Source organism: Microtus pennsylvanicus, chromosome 11 (genome assembly GCF_037038515.1).
Source record: "Microtus pennsylvanicus isolate mMicPen1 chromosome 11, mMicPen1.hap1, whole genome shotgun sequence".
NCBI classification, from domain to species: Eukaryota; Metazoa; Chordata; class Mammalia; order Rodentia; family Cricetidae; genus Microtus; species Microtus pennsylvanicus.
This window is the reverse complement of record NC_134589.1, coordinates 27,238,546-27,253,319: the sequence shown is the minus strand read 5'-3', so window position 1 is coordinate 27,253,319 and position 14,774 is coordinate 27,238,546. Positions and strand designations below refer to the sequence as shown.

The following is a 14,774-nucleotide window of genomic DNA, read 5'->3' as shown; positions in this document are numbered from 1 at the left end:
TGTGTGTGTGTGTGTGTGTGTGTGTATAATGTTAAAAATTAGATTGTGGGCCTCTCATATATTTTTTCATCTTCTAGCACCCATGTTTAAGAAGGAAGAGAGAAGACCTGGAGCTGTACCTCGCCTGGCAGGGAGATTTGTAGCGTTCGCAATGCTGTCTGAGTTCAAACCCTAGTATCACACGAGAGGTGGAGACAGGATCAGAAGCTCAAAGTCATCTACCTCTGGGCAGTATATCTAGTTCAAAGCCTGGGTGACACGAGACCCCATGTCAAAAACAGAAAACAAAAACAGGTGAAACTAGTTTCATATCTTATTTAACCTGATAGAACCCCAAAACCCATTAAACCCTTATGCATCTCAGTTCGAACTAGCCGTGTTCCCCGTGTCCACATGCGACCAGCAGCAACATGGCACTAAGGGGTGTAAACTTTATCATTCACCTCTATTCAGAAGAAAAACAATAACAACAACAAAATTTCCTGAGGTATTGGTGAAAGCGGTTCAGATCTGGCGGGCCAGAGAGACCCACACACTCTCACTGGAGAGGCTGCGCGTGATAGCGGTCTGTTCCTAGGAAGTGCCACCATGCCTGTCCTCATGGGTTCTCACATCAGCCCTAAAGGAGGGCTGACTTCCCTTCTGAGCAACATCACACTGATGCAGCTATGGTGCGCCAGAGCCACGCTTAAACCCTGTCTGGGCAGGCGTTGCCTTAGGGGCTGAGGCCTGGCGTAGGTGGCGCTGTATTCCAGGGTCTGGACGACGAGGTGAGGAAACGCCCATCCCGTGTACAGTCTGGATTTAGAGTGAAGGTGGAGGCCACTCAGGCCACAGAAGCAGGGCGGTCAACAGGACTAGCTGGGGGTGGGGGGGTGGGGGTGGAGCAGAGTGTAGGGTGAAGTCACAGAAGGGGGAGGGGCTAGAGACAGCGGCTGCCCTTTGTCAGAGACTGCAGGAAGTGGTCCCGAGTGCAGTATAGACTCAGAGGAGGCTGGTGCCCAGGGAGCAGAGTGGGTACTGAGTGTGTCTATGTCCTCCTGCTATGCTGTTGGGCAGCTGGGCGTTCACTTGTGTGTGTCCAGGCAGGATTCAGTGTCTTCTGTAGTCACGCCATCCTCCCCGCTACTTGTCTGGGCCACTTCCTTTCAGGAAGGCAGCCAGGCAGGCTCCTGTGTGCTCTTTGGAACTGAGCTGGGAATTGAGACTGCCAAGACCCCAAGGCAAGGCCAGGAAGCCAAGGGAGGGAGGAAGGAGCTGACGGTCTCACTCTCCCACCCTTGGCCAGCCCAGGAAGGCCAGACAGAGGTAGAGGGGAGAGCCAGAAGACCCCCACCTTAAAGACACAGGGACCTAGGGGAAGCCAGTCTAAGCCATAGGGCCACTACATTGAGATGCCATCTGAGCTGGAGCCCTGCCCCTCCATCAGCTGAAGGGCCCCCAGGAAAGGAGGAAACAGCCAGTGAGAAGCCAGAGACATAGAAACATCTGTTTGTTCTAGAGATTATCCTTCCAGCCTTTATTCACAGATATACATACTGCGCTAGCACGGGCGCACACGCGTGCACACACACACATCACCAACCTCTGTCAATGCTTAAAAACTCGGTTCGATGGGTTTGGGATGCCCAGAATGCAGAGGAGGTGCAGAAGATAGTGGTAGCCTTTTGCCCAAAGAAGATATGCAGCCTCCTTAAGAGCTCTGAGCAAGCTGATCTGAAGGTAGTGAGTTATCACAGCTGACTGTTCACGTCAGTTGTGGTTTGAATCCTGTTTCCATTCTCCTCTCCCCTTCTCATTCCTGCTGTTAAAAAAGAAAAGAACTCTGAGCAGGGACTGGAGAGATGACTCAGCAGTTAAGAGCAGGACCAAGGTTTGGTTCCAGGCACCCCTTATGGCATCTTCCAACCATCTGTAACTCCAGTCCCAGGAAATCTGATACCTCTTTTGGATTCTGAAGGACATACATGCAGATAAAACACCCACACACATATAAATAAATAAGTAAATAAACTCTGATCAAACACACAGACAACAGTGTCCCTCGGGTATTCCTTCCAAACAGCCTTGCCTGGCATCTTTGTGCCGGGCCTATGCTAGGGCTAATGGGGTAGGGGTGGGGTGTGGGGAGCTATTAAGAGGGTGGACAGAATCCTGAACCTAGTACTGGAAGAAACATGATGTTTTGGTTGTGAGCCTAGCCTTTAACAGCTGAGCCATCTCTCCAGCCAGAACACCTATAACCCATGAGCCCAGACAGCATCTCCTGTCAGAGAGCCAAGGGGGTTATGAAGGGACTCTAGAAGCTATGGGAGCAGAGGGGACAGGGAGGGTCTCTCTGAGGATAAGTGTTAGAGCAGAGACCAAATGACTACCAGTGAAGGAAGTTCTGAAAATACTGGGGAGTTTGAGGCCAGCCTGGTCTACATGGTTCCAGGACAGTTAAGGCTATGCAGAGAGATCCTGTCGAAAGAAAGAAGTGGGGGGGGAGCTCAGGGGCTGGAAGTTGGGTGTCAGACACCTGCGTGCATTCTCTGAGAGCTGAGATAGGCTGGGCCACCTGTCCTTGTTCCTTTGCTGTCACTCTCTACCAGGCCCCCTTCCAGACTTAGTCTCAGCCTGTCCTCCCACTACAGTGGTCACATAAGAGCCCATGTCACAATGCAGATGGCAGAGAGCCCAGCAGGGCTGACCCACTCCAGTTGTGGCGACCTGAGAAAACCACCCCAGGCCTCTGCAATCAACTAAACACCCCAGAACTCATGGGGGAGAAGCCCCACTGGTAACACTCAGCTCAGGGAACATTCTAGAATGGCAGACCTCTGGGGCCTAGGCTGGTCAGTCAGTAACACCTCCCAACAGCTCCATATACTAAGATCAGCTTCTCCCCAAACACAGTGTGCACCCCGAAGTCTTGTAGGGAACTGCAGCATGTGTCCCCAAACACAGTGTGCACACCGAAGTCTTGCCAGGAACCGTGGCAGGTGTCCCCAAACAGTGTTCACACCGAGGTCTTGTAGGGAACTGTGGCAGGTGTCTCCAAACACAGCGTCCACACCAAAGTCCTGCCGGGAACTGTGGCAGGTGTCCCCAAATACAGTGTTCACACCAAAGTCCTGCCGGGAACTGTGGCAGGTGTCCCCAAATACAGTGTTCACACCAAAGGTCCTGCCCGGAACTGTGGCAGGTGTCAACCAGATCTCCAGGTAATTACAGACCTAAATCTCTTATTTCTCAAACTCCTCAACTCCAGAGAAGGCAGTATATGGGCAGACAGGGCTTGCTCTGTGACACTGGGCAAGTCACTTACTCTCCACAGACTTTAGCATCCTGGTCTAGAAAGTGGGGCTTTCCGGTCAAACCTCATGATCAGATCCACTGAATTTGAGAACAGCAAAACTGAAAGGGTCCAAAGGGCAAGTTGGAAGCCTCTGGGGATTCTCAGAAGGAGGGGACACAGTGCAGTGACAACTACTTAGAGCGTGGCACCAGAAGCAATAGATGAACAGAGCAGCGGGTATTTATTCTTGGGGGCTGACCCCAAGCACCCTCACCCCTCTCTGCCCTATCCCTCTGCTTGTCTGAAGCAGGAGGTCCAAGAAGGCGAGGAGCTGGAATCAGTGATGGATACGGTCACAGGTCAGCAGCTCTGAGTGGTGCAGCTGGAGCTGGAACTAAGAGGGCACAAGGAGGACAGAGGAGAGGGTTGAGGGCACCAAACTCCTGCCTTCCTTATCCTGACCCTCTGGTCCTGTGTGCTTGGCAGTTGTGGGGCACAATGCCAATTCTCCTGAGTATCTTGCTCATGGGGATGGGCAAGTCAGTGTGATCCCCCCATATCTCACTACGTGCCCGTACCTTGAGACAGAGGCTCCCTTATTTCTTGGTTAGAGGATGGCACTGCCCAGCCAGACCCACCTGACAGGGCTCTCAGTGCTGGTCCAGGATGAGGGGCACTTGTGCGCTGTCCACTCGAGGAGGCAACCGCTCTCCCGTGCGTACATTGAACATGGGCAAGGTGGAAAGAGGCCGGGGCACCTCACGGCTGGCTGCCATCTGCCGAAGCTCCTCTGTATTTCCATGGATGGTGCAATGGTGAACCATCTGGATGCTGGAGGCACAAGCAGAAGATCATCAGCTCTTGAAACTGGCCTCTAGGGTCTAGCCTGGGACTGCCTCAGAGCCACCCTGCACCCTGAAGTTGCTGGGAGACTCAAACACATGATGTAAGTTCAGGGGGAAATGGGGAATTCATGGTGCCTGCTTGTGCCCAGTGATTGAGACAAGGGTCTGGGTGCAGACAGCCTGGATATAAAGGACTATGTTCTTGGCTTTAACCCCTTCCTGCCTCCACTTCCTCCAGCTGTACAATGGAGATCATAATAAGTATCCTCCTAGATTGTTGTGCAAAGTAAGAAAAATACAGCTGGGTGTCTGGGATAGTGGCCAGCATAGGTAATGTACAAGATGCCGAGGTGTAGCAGATACCCACATGGAGTATATTATTTGCAGAAGCTGGTATTGGCTGGGACTTATAAACCTAGTGTTTGTTTGTTTTAAGACTTAGGTATCCTGGGTATGTTGAGGATGACCTTGAACCCCTGATCTTCCTGTTTCCACCTCCCAACTGCTAGGATCACAGCCCTGTGCCGCCACACTCAGTTTGTGTGGTACTGAGGATCAAACAGAGTTTCGCACATACAAGTACCCTCCCACCTGGCTGCATCCCCAGCTGTGTGACATTTTCATATTCCAGTGGCCCTCCTGGTTCCTTCTAGTATTCGGCAGCCTCCCTCAGCATCAACTCCAAACACCTCTCCCCCTTCCTTCCGTCCCTATGTCAGCCTGGCCATCCCACCCAGTCTTTAACCTCCTCTTATCCCCCAGCTCCTAGCTCTTGAGCCTTCTGGGAATACCTTCCACCAAGCTCTGGATCTCATTATTTATCCAGGCTCCTTGAACCTGGTCTCTGTTCCTTTATACCTGACCTCCTCCCCACCCCCATCCCACTCCATTCTGGCCTCTCTGTCTCTGTTTCAGAGCAGAGTTCCTTTGAGCTGTTCCTAGCTCCACCCTGAGCAACTTGGAAACCCCTACAGCAGGGAGTGGCTATATGTATCAGAAGGCCTTTCCTGAACTCCAGCTTCAGGTCTGGCTTTAATCACATGTGACCATCCTAGGTCCTTGCTTTCTGTGCTCCAGGAGCAAGCCACAGTGAGTCTGAGCAGCAGGCCGGCACGCCGGCACGCAAGCGAAGCATCAGGACTTGCTTTGGTTTCTTTCACTGGGGCTTCTACTGCTTACTGCTTTGTGGCAAATTGCTAAACCCCTCTGTGGTATTAATATAGGAAGCTTTATTTCACTGTAGCCAGCCCAGCGGGAGGCTGCCTGGCCTCTAGGGGGAGTTGTTCTCAAGCCTCCTTTACAGGAATCCACCTCATTTGTTGGCTTAGTCTGGCAACATTTTCCTAAATTCCTGATCACCAAGTCAGAGCAGAGAGTTTGCATGGTAGACAATGAAGTTTTCCACTAGAGCTGTGGCTGAGACAGGAGGATTGTGAGTTTGAGGCCAGCTTGGGCTGCACAATGAAGCCATCTCAAAGACAGTTTTAAATAGAATTGGATTTTCTTAGGGAAACCGAGGCTCCACGCAGGCAAAATAATGCCTCTTCCCTTGTCATTCAGTTACTAATAAGGTAGGGGAAGGGTCCCTGCCAGGAGTCCAAGTCCCAGTCAGTGGACAGCAGCTGCAGTTAAGAACCCTGAGGATCAGAGCACTGAAGGACAGGCGGCCTCCCGGAGAAGCACTGGCACTCCCCTTGGAGTGGAGCCGAGGGCCCACTGGCCAGCGAAAGAAGTGAGGTCGCAGACTAAGGCCAGGCAGAGTTATTTAAGCTCCTAAATATGGAATCTGACAAACCGAGTTGTCAGAAACACAACTTTCCATCCCTTGGGGAGGAGAGCCCGTGGTGGGATGAGAGCAAGAAGTGTGTGAAAGAGGGGCCAGGGAGGCAGGTGTGTCAGTCACCCAGGCTGGAAAGGCCTCTCCCACCGCCAGCCCCACATCTGGGTCTCATCGCTCCGGTAACTCAAGGGTAGAAAAATCTCCCGAAGAAGAGCAAAAGAGCAGACAGCAAACCCAATGCAGCCATTCCAAGGGGCTTCGTGTAAGTACTCAGGCAGACAGGAGAGCAGGCAACACTGCTACATACAAACACACGCCCACAGACGCATGTGGTCATACGACACCAACAGACATTCTGCCCCCAGCACACAGTCACACAGAGCAATGCCACTGGGGTGTGGAGAACGCCGTGACCAGTTAGATCTGATACAGGGGACAGCCAGGCAGCAGGGTCACTACCGGTGGCCCACTTAAAAAGCAGCTGATATTATCATAAGTATCTAGTAGAACTAAGTCAACCCAAAACTCAGGCCAGCAAAGGCCGCTGGAACACAGGGCGAAAGTATTGGTTCCAGTCAAGAGGGAAGCCAGTCTCCCTGACATCAGCGCTACCACCTGAACCAGGAAGGCCGGTGATGACAACGCTGGTCACAAGAGAAAAGCCACAATGCCAGCAACTGACCAAATCTGGCATAGGCTACGAAAAGGTTATCCAAATCCTCCTTGCGAAATGTTATGTCAGAATGATTGATCTCAGCAGAAGAGATCTATAAAGTGAAGACAGATAAGGCAGAAAACCCAGCCAGGCCGTGGTGGCACACGCCTTTCATCCCAAAACCAGGAGGCAGAGGCAGGGGGAACCCTGTGTGAGTTCAAAGCTAGCCTGGTCTACATAGCGAGTTCCAGGACAGCCAGAGAGATTCAGTCTCAAGAAACAAAGACAAAACCCAAACCCTTTGTTTTTTCTTTTTGGTTTTGAGACAGGCTTCCATGGAACCCAGAATGGCCTCCAATGGAAGGAGATGAAAGATTCTCCTGCCTCCACCTCTACAGTGCTGGGATTATAGGCATGGGCCACCAGGCCCAGTCTAAGAAAGCATTTTAACAGTTTCGTATGGAAGATTACTTTATATAAGCCAAGGAACTGCATTTTACCCTAAGAACTATATTCTCCTTTAAAAAGTATAACTATAGGGGCTGGAGAGACGGCTCAGTGGTTAAGAGCACTGGCTGCTCTTCCAGAGGTCCAGAGTTCAATTCCCAATTGGTGGCTCACAACCATCTGTAATGAGATCTGGTGGCCTCCTCTGGCGTGCGGGCATACATGGAGGCAGAATGTTGTATACATAATAAATAAACAAATAAATAAATAAATATTTTTAAAAGTATAATTATAATTCTTATGTTTAAAATGTACCGGAAGAGTTCAGTTGGTAAGTGGTTGCCTAGCACACACGAAGCCCTGGGTTCAATCCCAGCACCACATAAACTGTGCGTGGCGGCACAGTCATTTCTAGCTCCCAGGAAGGTGAAGGCAGTACAACCAGAAGTTCAAGGTTATTTTCAGCTGTATATTGAGGCCGGCATTCTACATCAATAAAAAAAAACTGTATCCAGGCGTGGTGGCACACACAGCACTCCAGAAGCAGAGGCAGGTGGATCACTGTAACTTTGAGGCCAGCCAGGCACACAGAGTGAATCCCTACCCATCAAGGACTATATAGTTTGACCCTGTTTCTGCTGTCAGTGGTGGCGCACACCTTTAGTCACAGCACTCGGGAGACAGAGGCAAGTGGACCACTGTGAGTTCAAAACCAGGCTGGTCTAGAGAGTGAATTCCAGGACAACCAGCGATATACAGAGAAACCCTATCTCAACCTGCCTCCCCAAAGTTGGCCCTGTCTCAATAAATATAAAATGTTAGCATTTTTCCCACCTAGAGACACAAAGTAGAGACTGTTGGCAGTTAAAGGGTGGATTTAAAACTGAGTTGGGTTGGGGATATAATTCAGTGGTTAGACACTTGCCTAGTGTGTGTGAAACCGTGAATTCCATGCGCAGCATTGCTAAATAAATAAACATGAGGATTCCAAGTGTTCTGGAATCAGTTCAGAAATGCGCATATACGCCATATATACATGGGCATTCCCTGTGTGAACCCATCCAGCCAGAGCCCTCCTCTGGAGGGTATCTGGCACTTCAGATGTCCCCACTATCTGATGCCTTTGATCCTCCTAAGAAGAGACAATGGGGCTACTATGACCCCCATAGGATTCTGCCCACCTCACAATGGCCCCCTGAGGTCACCGCAGAAATAATTTCACCAGTCCCTGAGCCCACAGCACAAGTCTGCTGAGGCCAACCGTGGGTGATCATCCTCGGTCCTCCCTCTGGCCATCCAGAAGGTGTGGCCCAGACCCCTACAGAGGAGCCTCTGAGGGAAGCAGAAGTCAGAACACAGCTCACCCACGACTGAGAGTAATCCGGTGGATACTTCCAGCCGCCACCCTGGAGGTCCTAGCATCCAGTGCCCTTCAGCCACCTCCGGAAGAGATGCAGAGAGACACGGCACTGGCGTCACCATCTGCAGGCCCAAATGCTGCGGTGGCTGTAGACCAGGATGCCAGTACATCAGGGAACCCAAGCAAGAGTGAGACTGAGCCCCACAGCAGCCCTCCAATCCTGCGGAAACCCAGCATGTCGAAGGTGATTCTGAGGGCTGTGTCTGACAAGGGGGTGCGCAGCCGTGTGTCCCTTGCTGCCTTGAAGAAAGCTGTGACCACCACAGGCTACGATATGAACCGCAACAGCTGGCGCTTCAAGCGTGCACTCCAGAATCTAGTGCAGAAAGGCATGCTCAAGAAGGTGACTGGCAAGGGTACCTCAGGCTCTTTCCGCCTGGGTAAGAAGCAAGCCTTCAAGTCCAAGAGCAAGGCCAAGAAACGCCAGCGGAGGGGGCGGAGGCAGAAGCCTGGGCAGCGCAAGTCTGGACCACGCCAGTCACTACTAGGCTCCAGAAAGAGCCGTAATCGGCTTTTCAAGGGAGTTCGTAGGGTGGCCAAAGGCCGCCGCCACTAATAAGGCAGGTTGGGCGGGTTGCCAGGCTTGCCACAAGCTCAGTAAAGTGGAAATAAAAGCCCAACTTATTTCACAACTGTCTTCTGGAATCTTTGGGGTTCAGAGGGTAGGAAAATTAGGCCTGGGGCTGAGGGGTACAGAGTGGGGGAGGAGGCCATGGACAGGAGGAATTTGAGGCAGAACAAGATGGGCTTGGAAAGACATGGTAGGATCATATCTGTTAATGGCAAGCCACTTCCTCTTAACCCATGGGAGAATCAAAAGCCAGCCAGGTATCTGGTTCACAGTGGGGAAGGAGGGAAGAAGGGAAAGAGAGGGAGAGGGAGGAAGATGGGGAGGAGCAGGAGATGGTGAGGAAGAGGGAGATTGGGGAAGAGAGGGAGACAGAGAACAGGGAAGAGAGAAAGGGAAGAATGAAAGGGACAGGAAGGAGAAAGGGAGAAAGGGAGGCAAGGAGGAGGGAGGCAAGGAGGAGGAGAGAGGAAGAGGAATACACACTGGGAGCCTTTCGTCACTTCCCAAGTCCTTTCCTATGTACAGTGGCAGGTCCCCTTCCCCTATGCAACAATAGCCTCTTCTATGATCAGAACACATGAGGAGAAGGTCAGGAGGGCATGGACTTAGCCTCCAGCCAGTTCAGGGCCAAGGCTCAGAGGTCATTGCTGCTCATAGTGAAGAGTTCAATACAACAATCTGGGGTGGGAGGGGGACTCCCATATCCAGCCCCCCAGCTTTGCTTCTACTCACTCAGAGGTGGCCATGTCCCTCTTCAGCCTGTGAAAAAAATGGAGGTTGGGGGTTCAGTACCAGTCCAGCTTTGCTCCATGGTATCCCAAGAGCTCCTATATAGGAATCCCATGTACGTATATTCAGAATCCCTCCTAGTTCCAAGCCAGACAGCACTGGATCTTAAGGCCACATTCCTCTTATAGTTGCCCATTGCCCTCCCTGGCCGGCATACTCACCGTCCTTCACGCCGACAGCACATGACGTAAGCCAGAAGCAGGGTGAGCAGTAGAGCCACCAGCAAGGGCACCAAGAGGGTGACCAAGGCATCTGCCAGGAAGTCTCGGCCTGTGGCCTCAGTGGGTGGACAGAAGAACGGGTCATGTTCCAGGATCCCGTCACCCGGAGTAGGCACTTCATCCAGGGGCTCCGGCACTGACTTGTCCACCTGTGTAGCAGAGGCCAGAGCTGACCCAGGGGTAGCTCAGAAGACTCAAAGACGCTGTCCCAAGGGAGGTGTGGCAACTACCAACCTATTAACCCCATGTAACCACAGACCTTCTTCCTGCCTGCCTCCCCTAGCCCATGTGACTACAGGAAGAACACTGGATGAGGGGTCAGGGAAGCTACTTCTAGGAGAAGCAGGGAGGTGCGATGGTTAGTGCAGGTGCTAGGTTTGGACTGCCTGAGTCTGAACTCTGAGTAGGCTAGTGCTTCGCCGGGGTGAATTGCCTCAACATGGTCTCCTTGTTGAATTCAGAGTGATGATAGTGTGCTTACTCCTGCCCTGAATCACAGTCGTGAAACACGCTGGGGATCTAGTGCCCAGAACACAACCTTCAGTAGGCTGCCAATGACCAGCGCTACTACTCAGCTCTGCTGGAGTCCCCTTGGGCTGGTTCCCAGGAGCAGGGTATACCAACAATTTCCAGCCAGGGTCCCTTGAAACATCACCAAGAGCCGCAATGAACCCCTTATTGCAGGCAGCCTTGTTTGGTGGTACTTCCTCTGGAAGCAGACAGAGCTGTCACGTGGATGCCCCCTCGTTGGAGTTTGGACTTAGGAACTCTAGAGAGTTTTAGCTGTCTGTCCTGCTGAGCAGATTTGGGACTTGGTGCTGGAGAGTCCAGATGTGGACTGAAGCTTTGTCGCCCTCTGGTGGCAAGAAACAGAATTTCATATGCGTGCGTGCCTCTCTCTCTCTCTCTCTCTCTCTCTCTCTCTCTCTCTCTCTCTCTCTCTCTCTGTGTGTGTGTGTGTGTGTGTGTGTGTGTGTGTGTGTGTGTGTGTGTCTATGACAGAGACCACAGACTGAGGTTGAGACCCAAACCGACCCTATCAGAGAAAAAAAGCTGGGCTAGAGAAATCATAGGTACACAGGACTTGATGAGGCTTATACCCTAAACTTAAACCCTAGAACCAGGATCCCTCCTCACCAAAGATACATTGCACCAGTCAACACGGAAGTGGGGTGCCAAGGTGTCGTAACAGGACAGTAATGGAGGCTGTCCCTGGGCACAACGGGCATAGCTGTCAGGTGATGCCACCATCTTCAGGCAGGTGGAGAAGGGCGTGGCAGAGCCCACCTTGATGTATACCCTGAGAAAAGAAGCCATTGTCAGCATTGAGCACCACTCTGCCAGGGAGAGGCGAAGGTGTCCTGGCAGTAGGCAAGGATGGGTGTGGAATAGGGATGTCCCACGGGAGACACATCAGGGCCTGGTAGGAGAGGTCACAGCCTCCAAGACCTGAGACCAAGTCAGAGCACCCCACTCTTTATGTACCCCAGAAATGACTTTTAACAGATGGATCTCATATGTCCTCATGGGGTGCCGGTAAGTTCAGAGTTCAGGGTAATGGGGGTGTGAGCCCAAGGAGGAGATAGTGTGAAGGGAATGGGAACTGGTGTGAAGCAAAGAGAAGAGATGGCCACTACCGAGGTATGCCACAGTGGTGATCCGGAAATCAGTAGATGGGTATTTTTTGCCCACTCCCTCCCTAGTCAACCAGGAAGCCTTCCTGGATTGTTCCCTTACCCTTCCTTCCGTCCCTCAATGGGAAGAGGAACACGACCTCCACGGTCCAAGGCCGAAGTGATGTTGAGCAACTGGAGCTCCCCTGGCTCCCAGAGTCCCCCCAAGGCGGTGAGGAAGCGGCTGGCAGGTGTGGAGGGCAGAACCTCTTCCACATCATGGCTGCGCACCAGGAACTCGGCTTGGTACGGCAACCGGGGACCTGAAGAGGACAAGTCGGCAACTTGAACTCCATCCCTCGAGCTACCAACGCCTCGTCGGCCCTTATGCGCCCTCTCCTGGATGCCTTGCTCCCCACTGCTTCCCAACACTCTTTCTCTTCAAGACTGGCACCAGTAGAGAAACGGGATAGGAACGGAGGTACCTTCGGGCTCCTCGATCAGCAGCAGCAGTCGCTGTCTAGTGGTGTCAAAGCTGTCTCGGTTGTAGGCTGTGACCTGGGGGAATGGAAGGAGGGCTGAGGAGCGGGACTAAGGGGAAGCTGGCACAAATGGAGAGTATGCAAATAAACATGCATAAGCGCCCAGCCCCACTGACAGGGCCAGCCCTAGGAGGCCCCAGTGGCCACCCCCAGGATGTCTCTGTGCTGGCACCTCGATGACCTGGCGTCCACGATCTTCTGGAGTGGGAGTACCATAGAGGAAGCCAGGGTTATAGGGACTGCGCTGTGTGTAGCGCAGCCACCGGGGCAGGTCTGGATGTCCCTGGAGGTGGGCCTGGTAGGTGAGTCGGACAGTAGGTGGCACCGCTGATGGGAGAAACAGGAGGGGATTGGAAACTGGAGACAGGACAGGAGATCTGGATTGGCACACTCCAGCCCATCTGGTCCCTCTCTCACCAATGTGTTCTGGAAGGCGCAGGAAAGTGGCATGTTCCAAGGGATGCACAAAAACACGACCCACGAGTGGGTATAAAGTTGTCTGCTGGGCATTGGTGTCCCTCAACCCTGCCAGAAGACCTGTGGGAATCCCATAAGCCCCAAACACTCAGCTTCAGTCATGGGTAGGGGGTGAGTGCCCTTCCCCACAGTGCTCCCGATATGCCGAGAGCTGAGGGTTCCTGGCTGCCTCCAAGTGATGGGCTGCAGGCCCTGCTTTGCTCCATAGGTTAGAGGGTAACAAGCTCCAGACTTTTGTTGGCTTTGGATTCATGGAAGGGACCCCAGGCATCTTTCTACTCCACGGTTAAGTCCACAGTGGGAGGGGACTAAGTTTGGCTGAGAAAGGGGTAAGCTGTGTGTGCTCAGGTTACTTGGGAAAGAAGCCCATGCTGAATGTCTAAGAGGCTGGGGGTTGAGAACACCCTCCAAAGAAGGGTAGCTATTCTAAGACCCCCAACTCTCAGAGAAGAACACAGAACAGGGTCTGCAATGTGGGCCGATAGAAGCCCAGCACAGTGGACTTTCCCAGGCTGCCTCCGCCTTCCCTCTTAATGCCAAATTTAGCCTGGTCTGCCAGAGGTAACGGCCTAGTCAGCTCATTAAAGGGCCCACAACCCTCTTCCCTTGTCCTCTCATGCTCGCTCGGGACTCTAGGATACCTCTGCCCTCAGAATTTCCTGTTCTCCAGAGACCAGCTCCCAGCCCCTGGAACCTTGAGTGTCTTACCATTACCCACCCCCCCAAAAAACCCTCTAGGTCCTACTTCACTCACCCCAAACCCCTCTTCTGAGGATCCCCTACTCTTCTACCTTATAACCTCCAAATTTTACCCCTCATTCTCTCCCTCCCCCGAAGAAGATCCCCAACTTACCTACAAGGAGAGGAATCCAAGTTAGTGCTGCTGCCATAGCTGCCCAGCCTAGCCAGCCCTTTGAGTGACAGAGACAGGGGCTGGAGCAGAAGAGGGAGGGGCAGGGAGGGGGAGGAGGTGTGTCAGAGCAGCTGAGAATGGCCTTGCCCAGAGTGCCAACTCTTTCCATTCTCAGAGTGAGCAATGAATCTGGGGTAGACACTGTCCTCACACACGGTGTCCCCTAGTTGTTTCCCGGTGACCACAATGGGCTCTATTTTGTGTGCGTCTCTGTTTTTAATATTATATATTTGTCCTGGTTGTGGTGGTGCCTGCCTGTAATCCCAACACTCAGGAGGCAGAGGCAGGTGGATCTCAGTGAGTTCGAGGCCAGCCTGGCCTACAAAGTGAGTTTCAGAACAGTCAAGGCTACCCAGAGAAACCCTGTCTCAAAAAACCAAAAAGAAAAAAAAAGAAAAACAATATTATTTATTTGATTATTATTCTGCACTTGTTTCTTTTTTATTTTATTATTTTCTGTGATTGTATGTTTTTCCTGCACATTTGTCTGTGCACCACCTGAATGCAGCGCCTCCCAGAGGCCAGAAGAGGGAACTGGACATCCGATACTCTGGAACTGGAGTTACAGACGATGGTGAGCTGCCTGCCATGTGGGTGCTGGGAACTGAACTCAGGATTCAGGAAAAGCAGCCCATGCTTTTAATTACTGAGCCACCTCCTCAGCCCCTCGGCATGTTTTCTTTCTTTTAAAAAAAAAATATTTATTTACTCATTAGGTATACAGTGTTCTGTCTGCCTGTATGCCTGCAAGCCAGAAGAGGGCACCAGACCTCATTACAGATGGTTGTGAGCCACCATGTGGTTGCTGGGAATTGAACTCAGGACCTTTGGAAGAACAGGCAATGCTCTTAACGGCTGAGCCATCTCTCCAGCCCCTCGGCATGTTTTCTAAACCACCAATTTGGCTCCATGGGCCCTCCCTTGAATTTTTTTAAAGATTTATTTATTATGTATACAGTATTCTGTCTGCTTGGATGCCTACAGTCAGGAAGAGGGCACCAGATCTCATTACAGATGGTTGTGAGCCACCATGTGGTTGCTGGGAATTGAACTCAAGATTTCTGGAAGAGCAGCCAGTGTTCTTAATCTCTGAGCCATCTCCCCAGCCCTCCCTTGAATTTTGAATTTATTTTAAATTTGTGTGTATGAGTGATTGTCTGCATGTGTGTTTATGAATGACATGCATGCCTGGTGCCACGGAGATCAGAAGAGGGGGTCAGA

The 14,774-nt window shown here is 52.0% G+C and overlaps 2 protein-coding genes across 4 annotated transcripts; one reads left to right on the top strand and one right to left on the bottom strand.

The window, feature by feature from the left end:
* Positions 1–1,491: 1,491 nt before the first annotated feature.
* Sgca (sarcoglycan alpha) lies at positions 1,492–13,566 on the bottom strand. 3 transcript variants are annotated; one of them, XM_075991032.1, is made up of 10 exons: positions 13,494–13,566; positions 12,581–12,700; positions 12,336–12,490; positions 12,107–12,179; positions 11,746–11,944; positions 11,146–11,308; positions 9,949–10,157; positions 9,731–9,757; positions 3,919–4,111; positions 1,492–1,804 (listed from the first exon to the last, which is right to left on the bottom strand). In XM_075991032.1, exons 1-9 carry the CDS (start codon positions 13,528–13,530, stop codon positions 3,931–3,933), a joined length of 1,164 nt encoding a protein of 387 aa, XP_075847147.1. In that variant the 5' UTR covers positions 13,531–13,566; the 3' UTR covers positions 1,492–1,804; positions 3,919–3,930. The 3 variants fall into 3 exon arrangements, with proteins under 3 accessions (XP_075847147.1, XP_075847146.1, XP_075847148.1); XM_075991031.1 differs by having other exon boundaries at positions 1,492–1,801; XM_075991033.1 differs by lacking the exon at positions 1,492–1,804 and adding an exon at positions 1,830–3,674.
* LOC142859540 (histone H1.9-like) lies at positions 7,317–8,983 on the top strand. The gene is made up of 2 exons (XM_075989713.1): positions 7,317–7,338; positions 8,406–8,983. Exons 1-2 carry the CDS (start codon positions 7,317–7,319, stop codon positions 8,981–8,983), a joined length of 600 nt encoding a protein of 199 aa, XP_075845828.1.
* Positions 13,567–14,774: the final 1,208 nt, after the last annotated feature.

Excerpts from the sequence above, each read along its gene's own strand:
- LOC142859540 (XM_075989713.1), top strand. The coding sequence starts at position 7,317 with ATGTACCGGAAGAGTTCAGTTG. Across the intron at positions 7,339-8,405 it reads GTACCGGAAGAGTTCAGTTG|CCGCCACCCTGGAGGTCCTA; the intron begins GTAAGTGGTTGC and ends GGATACTTCCAG.
- Sgca (XM_075991032.1), bottom strand. The coding sequence starts at position 13,530 with ATGGCAGCAGCACTAACTTGGATTCCTCTCCTTGTAG. Across the intron at positions 12,701-13,493 it reads TTGGATTCCTCTCCTTGTAG|GTCTTCTGGCAGGGTTGAGG; the intron begins GTAAGTTGGGGA and ends GGATTCCCACAG. Across the intron at positions 12,491-12,580 it reads GCGCCTTCCAGAACACATTG|CGGTGCCACCTACTGTCCGA; the intron begins GTGAGAGAGGGA and ends TTCTCCCATCAG.